At 41.9% G+C, this 15,506-nt stretch overlaps 1 protein-coding gene across 1 annotated transcript; it reads right to left on the bottom strand.

The window, feature by feature from the left end:
* Positions 1 to 86: 86 nt before the first annotated feature.
* SDHA (succinate dehydrogenase complex flavoprotein subunit A) lies at positions 87 to 15,500 on the bottom strand. Its single transcript, XM_041483052.1, has 15 exons — positions 15,401 to 15,500; positions 12,647 to 12,733; positions 12,194 to 12,355; positions 11,294 to 11,437; positions 10,997 to 11,161; positions 9,513 to 9,661; positions 8,156 to 8,280; positions 5,780 to 5,948; positions 5,009 to 5,204; positions 4,023 to 4,194; positions 2,583 to 2,701; positions 2,102 to 2,213; positions 1,389 to 1,519; positions 765 to 878; positions 87 to 431 (listed from the first exon to the last, which is right to left on the bottom strand). Exons 1-15 carry the CDS (start codon positions 15,467 to 15,469, stop codon positions 345 to 347), a joined length of 2,001 nt encoding a protein of 666 aa, XP_041338986.1. The 5' UTR covers positions 15,470 to 15,500; the 3' UTR covers positions 87 to 344.
* Positions 15,501 to 15,506: the final 6 nt, after the last annotated feature.

Here is a 15,506-nt window from a genome sequence, read left to right as displayed (position 1 = left end):
ACTTCTTGCTCTTTAGAATATGGAAATAACTACATATTCACAATAAGAACTTTGTAATTATATACAGATCAGCATATTCAAACAAATACAAGACTTTTAATGACTTTATTTAGACACATTTTGTGTTTTTGCTGTCCCTTTTGACAGATGAGTGAAAGAACATAAGCTGTTCTGCATTCCACTTTTAATAAATGTACAGTAAGCCACAGCAGAATACAAGCTGGAGAAAAGTTTTGTCAGCATTTTCCATTCAGTGCTAAGTGCCAACACTATTTTGGTTTGCTTGTGCTATGCTTATGTACACTGGCCCCTCTGGGAGAGGGCTTCAAGTGAGATGGAAGCTGCTAGTATGAGCGGATCGCTGGTGGGACAGTCTGGCAATCTTCCTCATTCAAAGTCTTGTCGATCACTGGTCTGTACTTCAAGGTAACCTAAAGTAAAAGGGAACAAAGAACTTTATGACAACAGGATCAGAGAATGAGATCCAAAAACCCCAACAGTTAAGATTTTTATAGAATCACAATTCAGTTCTATCTTTGAAATACCATAAAGCTGCTCTACTAAACATCCAACACAACACGTTTTGTCACCATTAGAAGAAAAAAGCTTTTGAACTAGTCTGACACAAGGGAAAACACCATTCCAGCTCAAATAGAGAAGTCACTTCTCAAAGATCAACAGTGCAGGATTATCACAATTTCCAAGGCTGTTTACGAGAACAGCTGTTAACAGCAAAAGATCCTCAAGCACCAAGCTCAAAGTACCTTCCCAGTTGGGATATCCACGTATGACAGGGTGTGCTTTCTCCAGTGCTCCTCAAATGGCTTCCGCTGCTGGCCTTGGAGTGGCTTAGAGTAGTCAAACTCATCCACCCGTAACTAGGGAGAAAATGAGATTAGTACAGACCACAAGCTGTTCACAAGCAAATCACTTTACAACCACGAGGTCAGCTGCATTTCAATTGCACCTGTAACCCAGCATGTCTCTGAACAGACAACAAGCTTTCTTCTTAAGTGCCGTGTCCAATTTCAAATGCTCAGGCTTAACAAGGGCTCTAAGGTAACCTTCCTTGCATAGGACAATTATTCTGTTTATGCATCTTCACGTCCTGCTTATGCATCCATGATATTACTACTGTAGTCCTGGTTTAGAGGTCTCTAATCACTCAGATGTGCACATGGAACAACACTTCTCAAGATTATTCCCAGTGTTGCATGTATTGGTCCTTTTATAAATAACAAAGAAGAGACAGAGCAGAACAAATAGGACGCCAAACAAATACTACACTAATCTTAACACTGAAGACTGTGCAACTTTAAAATAATCCATCTGAGGACACAAAACAAGGAGATTAAATCCTACATTCAGGTCACAGAAAACATTTATACCTTATAATCCTCTCTGGCATGGGCACCCCGGGACTCTTTGCGAGCCTCAGCACTGTAAATGGTTTGTAGAGCACAAAGCATCAGGTTCTGCAGTTCGAGGGTCTCCACTAAGTCAGTGTTCCACACAATACCTGGCAAAATATTAAAATACTATGGAAGATGGTCTACAAACATGAGAAATACATGTGAGTGAACCAAAGGTGCATCATCAGTTGCACTTAAATAACCAAGTTCTCTTAAGATACACCACAAGGCATGGCAGTATCTGTCTGCATTGTGATCTGCTCAGCTGGAGAATGAAAAATAAGTGTTCAGCCTACAAATAGTCTTGCTACCTCTCTGCAACTCCCAACTTTCAGAAGATTCTGACAAGTTCATAATTCATCTTGGTATTTGAACAAGGTCACATCGTGTTCTGAGGGCAGTTTGTACCTTACACATGTAAATCCAGTTTCAGTCTCTGCTTCTTTGAAAGATTTTTCAACAAGAAAACAACTGCAAAGGTCAAGTATTTTACCTGATTACTATGTTTAGTAAGTAGGGCTCTACAAAATATTCTGAAAGATTCAAAATGGTCAAAATCTTCAGCCAAAAATTCAAGAAACATGTTAGGTTTACAGAGAGAAAAAAAAAAAAAAAACAACCAAAAACAAAGCCACCAACACTCTTCCCAGAGTACTCTGGGCAAGCTGTGTTCTTTGCTATCAAATTACCTCTGTCAAAAGTCTTTAGATGAGCCAGATCACCATAAATTTGGCTAAGTTTCTCACAGCCTTCTTGGAGTACAGATCCAGTACGAAATACAGCAGCATGGTTTTGCATTGCCTGCAACACAGTAAAACAAAATCAGTTTGATTATGCTGCATATGAAAACACCTAACTTCCTTAGCTCTAAAAGAGCTACAAAGCTGTTCTGAGCTCAAACTTATCTGCAGCCTGAAAAACACCATATTCTTCCATTCACCCCAAACAACTGAAACCTCACTCTATTATACAGCAGGTAAACTACGCAAGGGAATGACCATGAAGGGAAAAAGGAATTAACAAGTGATACAACCTTTACTGCACACACAATCTTCTCACACACTTTTTCTTCTGCATGGCAAATCCTGAAGTGCACTTTGCCAAGGCACCAAACCCCAAAGTTGCTTGCAGCTTGTCCCACCCTATCCCTGAGAGCTTCCCCAGGCTTACCTTCTGCATGTTAAGTCGCACTTCTGAAGTCCTTATGCTTCCATTAGCAAACCTTAACTTGTCAAGATTAGCAACTGACTCTTCACCAGCATTTGGTTTAATGGGGGGAACTGGCTCTCCTAATAAGAAAATGTCAATAAGTTTGGTAGTCAGGCTTGGGTTTGGTTTCTGTCAGTTTCAGAGACTATCAATTACTAAAAATCAGATTTAAGTAAAACTTCATCTGTTTTCTTCCTCTGAGGTGCACACCAAGTGTAACTTTCCTGAAGTCCCACCAATTGTATCTATATATTTAAAGTTCTCAGTGGAATATGAATCCCATTCTTTCCTACAAAAATGAATAAAGATTTTATAGGTTTGGCAAAATTTTGCTGTTCATTCTCTCGAAGCAGCACTTGATGAAAATTATTCTGAACTATGAAATAAGCCCGTGGTCCTTACCACCTACTACTATGCTTTCCTTGTCTCCTCAGTCCCAAACCTCCCACCTTTTCTTGGATGTATAAGGGACCAGGAGCAGTCAATAAGCCTGGCAGTTAGACATGAGCTCTACATCTTGCCTCTAATACTGGAAGCCACTTGTCACTGGGCAAGAAAGCAAACACAGCACCTTACCAGCACAGTTCACATCACATGTAGCTTTGCTCTCAGATTAATAAACCCCCTTCTACAATTTCTAACTTTGAAGAGCCACAGAAGGATTCAAAAAAATGTTGGCATAAAGCCGGACCTAATACGCACCACAAGATCTAGGCTGATTCCATGAGGAATCATCAGTCTCAGCAGTTGGTGCAGTTTGGACATTAAGCAGTAAGAAAACAGATGATTGTGGACTCCATTACCAGCTGCTCTGGTAATGCAACTGCCATGTCCAGTATTTTGTTGGGGGTTGGAAGGGAGGGCTTGCTTCTTTGTATTCTCAGGTCAACAACTGTTGCTGAACCAGATTATTTTAAAATATGTAAGATTCAGCAGTGAGAATCCAGTGAATGAGATATTGCAATTTTTAGTATCTTTCTCTCACCACTTGTATGTCAGTCCTTCTTATAAATAAATTGGCAAGGTGGCAGCAAATTCCACTATACAAAAGTGCCAAGTGTAAAACAGATTACATTTTGATGTAGAAGATAGTGCAGTATGTAGAAAATACAGTCTTCACATTCAATAGTCTGTGTTAATTTGTCAAAAATCCTAACTACTCTTGCCAATAGCACTGGCCCAATTTTAATTTTCAAAGAATCAATTACAAAGCAAATAGCAACATCGAAACATTTTCCTGGCACAGAGCATGCCTACCAAAAGCATAAACACCAATTTCTTCCTTTTCTAACAAGTAAGAGCCTATGAGTATCATTCTAATTTTGAATCACGTAGCAACAACTCTTCATTGGGCAGAAGTTACATCATAAAGGCAAATGTCTCTAGAAAAGTGAGACTTACCAGGCTTGCATGTATTTGCAATAGTCAGGGCACAAGCACGACCGAAGACCACCAGATCCAGAAGGGAGTTTGCTCCAAGTCGATTAGCGCCATGGACGGACGCAGAGGCCGCCTCCCCGCAGGCGTACAACCCGGGCACCACCTTATCCTCGCCATTCACGTGTGTGATCACCTGGCACGGCACACACCCCATGAATACTCAGCCATTGCAAACGCGTGGCAACGGTGCTAACCTCCTTATTTGCAAAGGCCACGTGCATGTAAGGATGGAACACAGCCACCTGAAGCTTCTTCCACCTCTAAACACAGAATTATCTTACCTCTAATGGGCAAGTAGAAATGTATGCAAACACATACATTTACATCTGTATGTAAATACAGACAGGAACAAACCCCAAGATTTCCTTACATATTCTTATGAAGAGTGCATAGTTCTGTTTCACCATAATTCTGCAGCAAGTCAGAAATGCACAGGAATAAAGTCTGATCTGCACATGCTTCTAAGGCAAAATTTTACACGGAAATTTAACAAGCACACAAAGAGAAGAATTCAGTTGATACCATCACACTGATTTCCAGCTAGTGTCAGTTGGAGGACCTGCTTTAGTGTTTAGATTACATGAGCTACAGAGGAATAATACACATTAACTCATGCTACAGAATGCAATAGAGCCCTACTTTGAACTATGTTCAATATCCTCAGCTCAATTAACAGAGAATTGTTGTCAGACCTGACAGTAATTTCATTTTAGATGTTTCTTGGAACTCCTATCTGTAGATGGACTGGAATATGGCTACCAAGTTATTATAAAAAACCAAAAAGATTGTGTACTTTAAGTACACTGACATCATTATATTATTATTATTAAAAATACAATTAATCATCCTTACATTTCTAAAAAGCATTCTTACTGCTTTTCTATTTGGAAAGTAATTTCCTAGTATGATGATTAAAATACAGCCCAAAAGTGACATGTATTCCTCACCTGTCCTTTGTAGTTAGTAGGAATACCTCCCATATTATAATGCACAGTAGGCAGGACAGGGATAGGCTCTTTAGTGACATCAACTCCAGCGAATATCATGGCTGTTTCGGAAATCCCTGGGAGACGGGTTGCCAGCTGCTGTGGTGGCAAGTGGTGCAACTGCAAGTACACATGGTCTTTTTCAGGACCACAACCCCTAGCAAAAAAAAAAAAAAACAAACCGATATTGGAATACATAACAGGAATTTACAATCATTAGTAGCATTTCTAATCCAGTTTGTTTCATTTGTGAAAATAAACAGGTTCTTTTTCAAATGTTATCTGACAAAAATTTGTATCTAGCATATTTAATAAGACTGTGGCACTTGGATGAATTGAGGCCACTTTCCAACTCCCAGCTTTCTTTTCACAGCAATTCACATTATTTAAGACTTTCAACTATTACATCTCTGCAGAAATATGTAAAACTTGGTAATCAGTCAAGAGAACAGCACCAAATTGTTTTGTTTGTAGTAAGAGCATATACATTAAGCTTGTTTGAGCAACTGTCTCTAGACATACTGAATTCAAACAGGAAACTCTTAACATCATCTGCTCTCTGTCAATATCATTAGGAATTAACAAGAAAGATTTTCTGCCTTACATACAGGATCAGCTTAACAATCATTAAAGCTCACTCTCATAAATTAGCATGTGCTTATCAAATGAACTATTGCACTTCACAGTGATTAAGAGTTCATTCTGCAGCTTTGTGAAGAGCATTTAACTAACCTTCCTTCACGGATTTCTATGGTCATAGAACGAGACACTACATCCCTGGAAGCCAGATCCTTGGCAACAGGCGCGTATCTCTCCATGAATCTTTCACCTTGACTGTTGATCAGAATACCTCCCTCTCCACGACATCCTTCTGTGATAAGGCAGCCAGCCCCATAGATACCTGGTCAAGAACAAAAACGCCATCAATGGAGATTTCTCCACACAGCTTCACAATCAGGATGAACACTGAATAAACAAGGTCTTCTCAAAATAATCAAAGGTGCAGATTTTATTGCACCCTAATGATACCTCTAGGAACTGTCCCTCAAGTGCTGTTATTCCTTACACTCTTTCCGAAAGGTAAGAAAGTTGATTTGAAACATCCACAGTATTTCAAATATTAAACTGGAAGTGATCTGCACCTATCAATACATCAGGAGAATTTTATTAAAACCTTGTAGACCTTCAGCAATTATTTTAAGATTTTTAATAAACCAGAAGTTAATTATTTCAAGGTCCATTTGCTCAATTTTGTTCCCTCTTCTGTGTTGAAGCAGTACAAGATGGCTTCAAATCCTGTGGACATAAAAGCTTACTTGGTATCCTTTTCCTTTAGAGAAGGAAGGCCTATCTGTTATTCTGCAGCATTAGTCATCACAGGAAACAAAAATGCAAACTAACTCATGCACTTGATAATTATCTTAAAAGCCACAGAATTAACATACAAGCAGTGAAGCTTCTTTAACTAGAAAAACTTTAAGTCAAAGGAACATTGGATCTCTATGATACAACAATAACATTGTAAAATTATGCAAACCATTTACAAAAATCACATCACAAGTTAAAATGAAGAATTTAAGTAGCTACAAATCTAGTTTGTGATCATTGTTACCACAGTTTAGATACTGATCACATGCTAGAAAACCACAGTTCTATATATACACCTTAATTTTAGCTACCCCACTTCATTGAAGATGCTAGTTTATACATAATTCCCTAACATTTGCACCTATCCCATTGCTTTTGTATCTAACATGAAACCCCTTAAAATATTAAGGAAAATGGAAATATAAGTTTAAGAGGTAGTTTCAGCTTTTAATTCATAAAACTTCTTACTTAGTATTGTAAGGATAGCACCTCAAAATATTAAACACTGCTCCTTTTAATTAGAACAGCTGAGACCTTTCTCACATTATATGTCTCTCTCAAATTTATATTCAACAGCAGCTGCTGAGAAGTTTAAACATACATCACTCACAAGCAACTTCTCAAATGCTGCAGAAAAGTGGAAACTGACTTGAGCCTGTCATGCTTGAGGCGACATCATGCTAGTAACCTGTCCCTAGTGGGGTTCCACAGAGCTCCTGCTTAGGACCTGTGCTTTTCAACATCTTCATAAATGACTTGGACACAGGACTGTAAGGGATACTGAGCAAGTCTGCAGACACTGCAAAACTGGGAGGAGCTGTTGATTCCCTCAGAGGCAGGGAGGCTCTGCAGAGACACCCCAACAATTAAGAGGGCTGGGCAATCACCAACTGAATGAAGTACAACAAGGGAACTGCTGGATTCTGCACCTGGGATGGAGCAACCCTGGATGTACAGACAGACTGGGGTAGGAGATGCTGGGAAGCAGTGCCATGGAAAGGGACCTGGGGGTCCTGGTCAATGGCAAATTGACCATGAGTAAGCAGTGCCCTGGCAGCCAGGAGGGCCAAGCATGTCCTGGGGGCATCAGGCACAGCATCACCAGGGAGACAAGGGAGGGGACTGTCCTGCTCTGCTCTGTGGTGGTCTCACCTCCAGTGCTGGGAGTGTTTTTGGGTGCCACAATATAAGACAGACATTAAACTATTGGAGAGTATCCAAAGGACAGCAACAAGAATGGTGAAGGGCCTTGAGGGGAAGTTGAAAGAGAAGCAGCTGAGGTCACTTGCAGGTTACTCCCTGTAGGAGACTGAAGGGAGAACTCAATGCAGTCTGCAACTTCCTCACTAAGGGAAGAGGAAGGGCAGACACTGATCTCTTCTCTGTGGTGACCAGTGACTGGATCTGAAGGAATGGCCTAAAGTTACGTCAGGGGAGGTTTAGAAGGGATGTTAGAAAAATGTTCTTCACCCAGAGGGTGGCTGGTCACTGGAACAGGATTCCCAGGGGAGTGGTTACAGCACCAAGCCAGGTAAAGTTCAAGAAGTATTTGGACACTGCCCTCAGGCACATGGTGTGACTGTTGTGGTGTCCTGTGCAGGGCCAGAAGTTGGACTCGATAAATCAGATGGGTCCCTTTAAACTCAGCATACTGTGCAATTTTGTGACATTTTAAAACCACATAAAAATCTGTTCAACTCATTAAAAGTAATGTTGTAAGCACTATTTCATATTCGGTACCTGTAGGGTGAAACTGCACAAATTCTAAGTCCTGGCAAGGGAGCCCAGCTCGTGTGACCATGGCAGTGCCATCACCAGTACTGGTATGAGCAGATGTGCAGCTGAAGTAAGTGCGGCCATACCCACTGCACAACACAAAAGTTAACAGAATTAACAGGAAGAAAAATTAAAACAACATTACAACATACCACTAACTATACTGTTTGCACAACAGTGGAAACGGTTAATAAGAAAAGCGCTTAAGTTTTACCATCTCCTGTAGTATTTCAACCAAAAGAAAACAAAACAAACCAGTTTTGCTCAACAATACTTGAAAAATGGCTGGTGACAGAAGGCTGAAGAAAAAGAAAACCAATTCTAAAGTTATGCTAATATCAGAATCCTTTCTGCCAGAAAAAAAAAAGGTCATTTCAGAAAGTTCTCTCAATCCATACCATTCAGTTTCATTTGAAAAATCGCTAGCAGTTTTATAAAAAATAACATATAATGATGGTTTAGACTGCCCACATGGTCCTGATTTTATATTCTTAGATTTAAAAACTTGGTTGTCCACGTATTAAACATTTAATTATTATGCTGCAAACATCTAGGTTAACCTCCAACATTACTGAGAACAGCCAATCAGCCCAATTTCAGGACAAACTCTCAGAAGAAATAGCAATGTAACATATTCCACCTACCTCAAAGTACACAAGCATGAAAAATGCATCAGAAATAGGCAACCTTTTATAAATTTATTTATAAGTGTATCTTCCACAGATACATTTATAAACATTTTTCATATTGAAATAGGAGAGCGCCATAAGAAGCAAAAAACCAATGCAAATAGCATTCTAATAAACATATACAAGCTTTGCAACCAAGTAATGTTAAGTTACATTCACAATATGATAATTTTATCTTAGAACAGTTAGAATTACAGTGGCAGTATATTAATGAAATAGAGTCTCTGGAATTTTGACAAAAGCTGTTTCCTACAGGAGATTCAGAACTCTACAGATATGTTGGCAGCATTGCCACAATGTCTGTTTTAAACAGCATGTTTGAAAAACTGAAGACCATCTGAATCATATATATTACTCTTACACATTCTTACTTTATGTCATTGTTCTAGAATTCAAAGTCAGACCTCATACCAAATTCATAGTTGGTCACAAAATTAGCATGTGCCTTCTTTCAGGAGGAATGACTGAATTCAGTTATATTCCTCTTAGTGTGGGGGGAATTAATCTATAAATTATGTTCTGTCAGTCAGCATATCTTCTCCACACTGCAGATCCGAACACATGTACAAGCACACAAACTTCCAGCTGGTATCACTCTCAAGTCTGGTCTTTCATCACAAATGTTACATTACCCAGTGGCAATGACCGTGTTCTTTGCTCTAAAACGATGTATGGTTCCATCTTCAATGCAGAGGGCAATAACACCACGGCATTCTCCATTCTCCATAAGTAAGTCCAAGGCAAAATATTCAACAAAGTAGCTTGTATCATATCGTAGAGACTGCAGGAAAATTACAAAAGGAACTTTTACTGAAGTAACCTCTCTTCAAAACTGTCCCTACACATGGGCTGTATCAGGATAAAAAACATCCCCACCAACTCTCAAGGAAGACTGTTTCCTCATAACTACTTATTAAAGAACTTGCTAATTAACATATTCTAGCTTTAAAAGACAGAAGTAGCGGCAAAAGCACTTAAGTCTGAGCAGTCAGGTGCTAGGCAGCAGGACTTGCCATTTTAGCCTACATTTGGCAACTTTTTTTAGCCAGCTGCAGTGCTGCATACATGTAGAAGCACACTGCCCTTAAGCTCTCCCGAAGAAATGAGAACCACCTCCAGGAGCCCAATAAACCAGCAAGAGCAGCAGGCACCGAGTCAAACTTTCTTTCATGCCCTCAGGGATCAGAGCAGTGTTTGGCAGCACGGAGTATTGCAGCAGCACACGCACTTCGAACGTGGAGGAGAGCAATTAGCTGGCTACCAAGTAAATAAAACTTTTTTTAGCCAGCTGCAGTGCTGCATACATGTAGAAGCACACTGCACTTAAGCTCTCCCGAAGAAATGAGAAACACCTCCAGGAGCCCAATAAACCAGCAAGAGCAGCAGGCACCGAGTCAAACTTTCTTTCATGCCCTCAGGGATCAGAGCAGTGTTTGGCAGCACGGAGCATTTCGAACGTGGAGGAGAGCAATTAGCTGGCTACCAAGTAAATAAAAAACAGTAGCCACCAGGTACTTGGATTTCTGGTTTCAAGTAGCTCACTACCATTTTCAGAGAGCCAGCACCTCCTTCAATTATGGTTTGTAGAATTAATAGGCAGACATGATGGAACACTGCTCACTTACTTGCCATAGAACAAGCTCAGGAATGCACAGTAGGCTTTAATTCATTTACGCCTTGTTTCCCCCTCCCCCCAGTTTGAAGATAAGTGAAAAAAAAAATGCTGGCTTGTACCTCTTTTCAGAGTTCCCCAATGCTGCTGTGTCAAATTTTTGGAAAAAAAGGGCTTTTGGAGAAAAGTTTATATAAATTCTCTTAGGGTCTAGTTAACAGACACAAAAGTACTAACAGTGCAGAACTAGTCCAGACCACAAAGCTGACACTGTACACTAATTGGCATTTATTGTCTTCATCCCTCCACATTGCCTCAGGAAGGAAGATAACCCAGAACTGCTATAAGCCATTCCCCTGGAATCCTCATTTGTATGTGACCAGTTACATGATTGTTTAGTTTGGGTTTAATTATCTTTTTTCAAATTCTGGGGGAAAAATGAAAAAAAAAATCAGTAAATGTAAACACAAAAACCCAAACCAAGTCAACCTCACAACTGCTTACCCTGCCATACAGAGTATGTAAGAGCGAATGTCCAGTCCTGTCTGCAACACAACAGCATCTGTGGGCCTGTCCTCCTTTTCCAAACTGAAGACTCTGTCCACCAAATGCACGCTGATAGATTTTTCCTTCTTCAGTTCTGCTGAACGGCATCCCGTAATTTTCCAGCTGTTGAACCCAAATACAAGCATCAGAAACTCTTCTGCATCACAGTACGATGAGTTATTTTAAGGAGATCTCCTTGGAAGCTAGCCTGTGTTATTTATAACTACAGCTGACATCAAATCCCACGAGTCTCACCTCTATCACTGCAGCTGGGGCTTGCTCAGTCATGTAGTGTATGGCATCCTGGTCACCCAGCCAGTCTGACCCTTTCACTGTGTCATAGAAATGCCACCTCCAGTTATCATCCTCCATGTTCCCCAGAGCAGCATTGATGCCTCCCTGAAAATGAAAATCCATTTTCCTGGAATTACATGACTCAAATACATCTTTAGTAGGTTTACCACATTTCTATTAAAAATCACATACTAGATATGCACCCTGTGTACAAGAAATATAGTCAAGCCAGATTTAATGCAGCTGTGAAACTCCTCAGTTTCACAATGGCTTGTCCTGCTTTTTTCTGTAATGCAGTGAATCACACTGCAGGCAGAGAAGCAGCACTGCATTTTGATAATGTTTAGAAATGGGGAAGAAGAAAGAGGCAGTAAAATGAAATAAAAACGTAAGGGGAAATAAGGGTTTTAAGAACAACTGCAAGTGAGATTAAACTGCAGTGTCATTAACTTGGAAGCAAAATGAAATGTACCTGTTACTTAATATAAAGTCTGGCAGTGGTAAGTTCATGGTTAAGCTCTTATGATCTTAGAGGTCTTTCCCAAACTTACTGATCCTGTGATTTTATTATATATTACCCTCTAAAAAAGTTTCAACTAAATATGTGATATTTATAAAAAGAAGTATGGCCTTGAAACAAGATGTTCAAGTGCCCCATTCCCAGAAGTGTTCAAAGCCAGGTTGGATGAGGTCCTGAGCAATCTGATCTAATGTGTGGAATCCCTGCCCATGGCAAGGCTGTTGGAACTGGGTAACCCCTAATGTCCCTTCCAACCCAAACCATTTTATGATTATTCTACATCCAAATCAGCTTTCTGATAGCAGGCATTTTTTAAACATTTGTTCTGCCTCATTTCTCACCTGTGCAGCAACAGTATGAGAGCGGGTGGGGAACAGCTTGGTAACACAGGCTGTGTTAAACCCAGCTTCTGACAAACCAAAGGCTGCCCGCAGACCTGCTCCTCCTGCACCCACAACAACGGCATCAAACTCATGGTCCACTACTGGGTATTGAGTAGAAATCTGGAAAAATAAATCACTTTATTATGATCACAAATAGTTCAAGATAATTCAAATAAGTTTTATAAAAACACAAGCAGGATAGGTAAAATGTTCTCAACAGACTTTTGCAGCAATTGCTATATCTGTTACACTCTCTTGCTTGGAAAATGTCAATAAAAAAGCCACACTCAGTGGGCACAACTCAGTCTCAGAAAGCACTTGAACACAGTGCTCCAGTAAAAGCCTGGAAGTTTCATGCCTGTCTAGCATTAAGTGCATTACTGAATCACAATATAAAAAGTACAGACATACCGAGTCAGACACCTTGGTGGAGGCATTTTTCTTTCCATAGACTGTGAAGTGTAAGTTCCGTGTGGGAGCCTGGCACGCTGCTGGCCACTACGGAAAGAAGGCAAGACAACTATTATGGCACAAACATTTCCACAGGACAGACTTACAGCACTCTCAGCTACCCTACATTTATAACAGATCTTCACTCACCACTGGCAGCACATATACAAGAGTATTAATGTATTTTAGAGCTACCTGCACTCAAGTTCTGGCTGTCCTGTAATCATGATATATAATCAAAAAAGGTTTGACTGATGAGAGAATAGCCTGCAGTTAACAGGGTGTTCCAGACTAGCCATTATTGACTTCAGCAAGAGTGACCAGCATCTCAGACCTGCCTGAGGCTGCACCGACAGAAGAATATATCTGCTGAATTAATGCTGAAGTATTCTTGTAGTTCTTTCATAATTAAGCAAAGATGAAGCTTTGTGGGAACCATGGGAAGTAATGGAAAATTACTCCCCTGTCAAGTAATCCTCAGAATTTGAATTATTTCAAGTGGTCACAGTACTGAAAATTAAAAAAGGTTGTAGAGACTGCTCCTCCAGCTGAGTGTTCCTTCAAAAGTCAGAGATATTTCTCTTATTCTTTATGAAATTAGTGACCCATTTAGAACCCTTTGTTAGTACATAAACTCAGAACAAGGATGCAAGTTTTACCCTTCTGCAACGTCACTCCCTACTCCCTGACTTCTTCAAAATCAAACCAAACCAACAAACACCACACCCAAACCTACTCAGTATGCAATCTTTGATTTGATAAGATTAAAACAGTCAGAACGTTAGTCTCCACCTCTCCAAGGTATCGGAATCTGGTATTCCTTCTTTACCCTGTTCAAAAAATAAGCCTAACTCAGCATGTACACTTGCTGAGAACAGCAATACAAAGCCACATCAGGGACCTGTCCAGTGACACTGGCACTTCCCTATTTGAAATGTAACCTCAAATGCATTGGAGTGGTATCTGCAGCTGTTACATTCATGGTCCCACCACTCTACCATATGGTAACAAGGAGCTCTTCCCCTCCCCAAGGTCCACCTCTTCCCAAATCTCTGAAGTGAACTCCAGTACACTTTCTTTAACCTAGTTTTATTATTTCTCATACCAGTTTCCTCAAATTATCTTCTTGCATAACAGCAAATCTTCTGCGTCATTAGACTTGCTATCTCTGGTTTCTGCAACCACCTTGGAATGAGATCAGTTCTTATCACCTATTCATAAGGAGTTCCACCAGTACTCTCTTCCAGGCAGCTACTCTCTCCCTGTTCCACACTGCGGAACTGCCAGGCTTTGGCTCAAACAAGAGCCCACAAAGCAGAAAAAGATGTCACACTAAGTCTGAAGGAAACACAGACTGCAGCAATCCTGAATTTTTATGCCACCAGGAAGATCATGGCCCTTTTGAAACTAAAGGTTCAATCAGGGCCAGCTCACTGCCATCTAAAATATGGAGACACTGTTTAAACCTTGCCCTCTCTCTGCAGTTGTCTTTTCTGCACTTGCTTTGTACACAAGTATAACTACAGCCCACTTTGTAATCCCAAGCTCATCATGGGCGTGCAGGATGAGAACAGTGGGAAGAAACTGAAAACTCCCACCTCACCATGGAGAAGAACAAGCCTTCATGCACAACTTACAGCCCCCTAACACAAACGTGCCGGACTCCTCTGCAGCCCTTTCTGGGCACAATCACCAGCCAGGTTCAAGCAGCTCACATATACACTGGCTTCCCACACACGTCCAGAATCACGGAATGCATTAGGCTGGAAAAGGCCTCCGAGACCATCGAGTCCAACCAACGACCAAACATCACCGTGTCAACTAGACCAGGGCACTGAGTGTCACATCCATCCTTTCCTTAAACACTTTCAGGAGTGGTAACTCCACCAGCCTCCTGAGCAACCCATTCCAATGTCTAGTCACCCTTGCTGTGAAAAAATTCTTCCTGATGTCCAACCTGAACGTCCCCTGTTGCAGCTTGAGGCCATTTCTTCCTTTCCTGTCACCTCTCCTCAGGCAGTCATAGGGAGTGATAAACTCCCCCCTAAAGCTCCCTTCTTCCGAGGCTTAACACCCTCGGCTCTCTCAGCTGCTTCTCGCAGGACTCCAGCTCAGACCCTTCAACAGCTTCGTCGCCCTTCTCCAGACTCGCTCCAGCACCTCAATGTCCTTCCTGAGCTGAGAAGCCCAGAACTGGACACAGCACTCGAGGTGTGGCCTCAGCAGGGCCGAGTACAGGAGCACAATCACTTCCTTGGTCTTCCTGTGCGCACTTCTGCTGATACAGAATAAGTCTGCGGCGAGCTTTCCATCCCAGTGCTCGGGCCGCACCTGCCAGGCTCCTCCAGGGCCTTTCCCCAGCACATCCCATTCCCGCCGCCTCCCTCAAATCCCTGCTCAGGGCCTCAGGCTACGGCGCTCGCTTCCCGAGCCGGGAGGCGCGGCCCAGCCGTGCCCACAACCATCTACTCGCAGGAACCTGCCCCCGGGACACGAGTTGCGCGGTCGGTGCCGCTCCAAAATAGCACCGGAGGAAGCGAACCTGCCGGGGGTGGGAGGATCACCGGGCGAGTCAAGGTCACGGAGGCGACAGCGGAGCCGGGCCGCCGCCGGCGGGAAAGCAGGGCAGGAACAAGGGCAAGGACAGGAACAAGGACAAGGACAGGGACAAAGGCAGGAGCAAGGACTGGGAAAAGGACAGGGGCAGGGACTCACCGCGCGGGAAGCCGCGGTCGGGCGCAGCCAGCGCTTCGCCAGCCCTCTCGCAGCCGCAGCCGCCGCCATCACGCACCGCAGACTGGGGAGGGGGGTGCGGGGGGGG

This window comes from Pyrgilauda ruficollis, unplaced genomic scaffold (assembly GCF_017590135.1).
Source record: "Pyrgilauda ruficollis isolate IOZ18807 unplaced genomic scaffold, ASM1759013v1 scaffold116, whole genome shotgun sequence".
NCBI classification, from domain to species: domain Eukaryota; kingdom Metazoa; phylum Chordata; class Aves; order Passeriformes; family Passeridae; genus Pyrgilauda; species Pyrgilauda ruficollis.
This window is presented reverse-complemented; position numbering and strand designations above follow the sequence as displayed.

What these genes read in the sequence shown, in the direction of transcription:
- SDHA (XM_041483052.1), bottom strand. Translation starts at nt 15,469, where the DNA reads ATGGCGGCGGCTGCGGCTGCGAGAGGGCTGGCGAAGCGCTGGCTGCGC. An exon ending in CGACCGCGGCTTCCCGCGCG is followed by an intron (nt 12,734 to 15,400) that starts GTGAGTCCCTGC and finishes TTCTTTCCGTAG; the next exon opens with TGGCCAGCAGCGTGCCAGGC. An exon ending in TACATACTCTGTATGGCAGG is followed by an intron (nt 9,662 to 10,996) that starts GTAAGCAGTTGT and finishes ATTTTCCTGCAG; the next exon opens with TCTCTACGATATGATACAAG.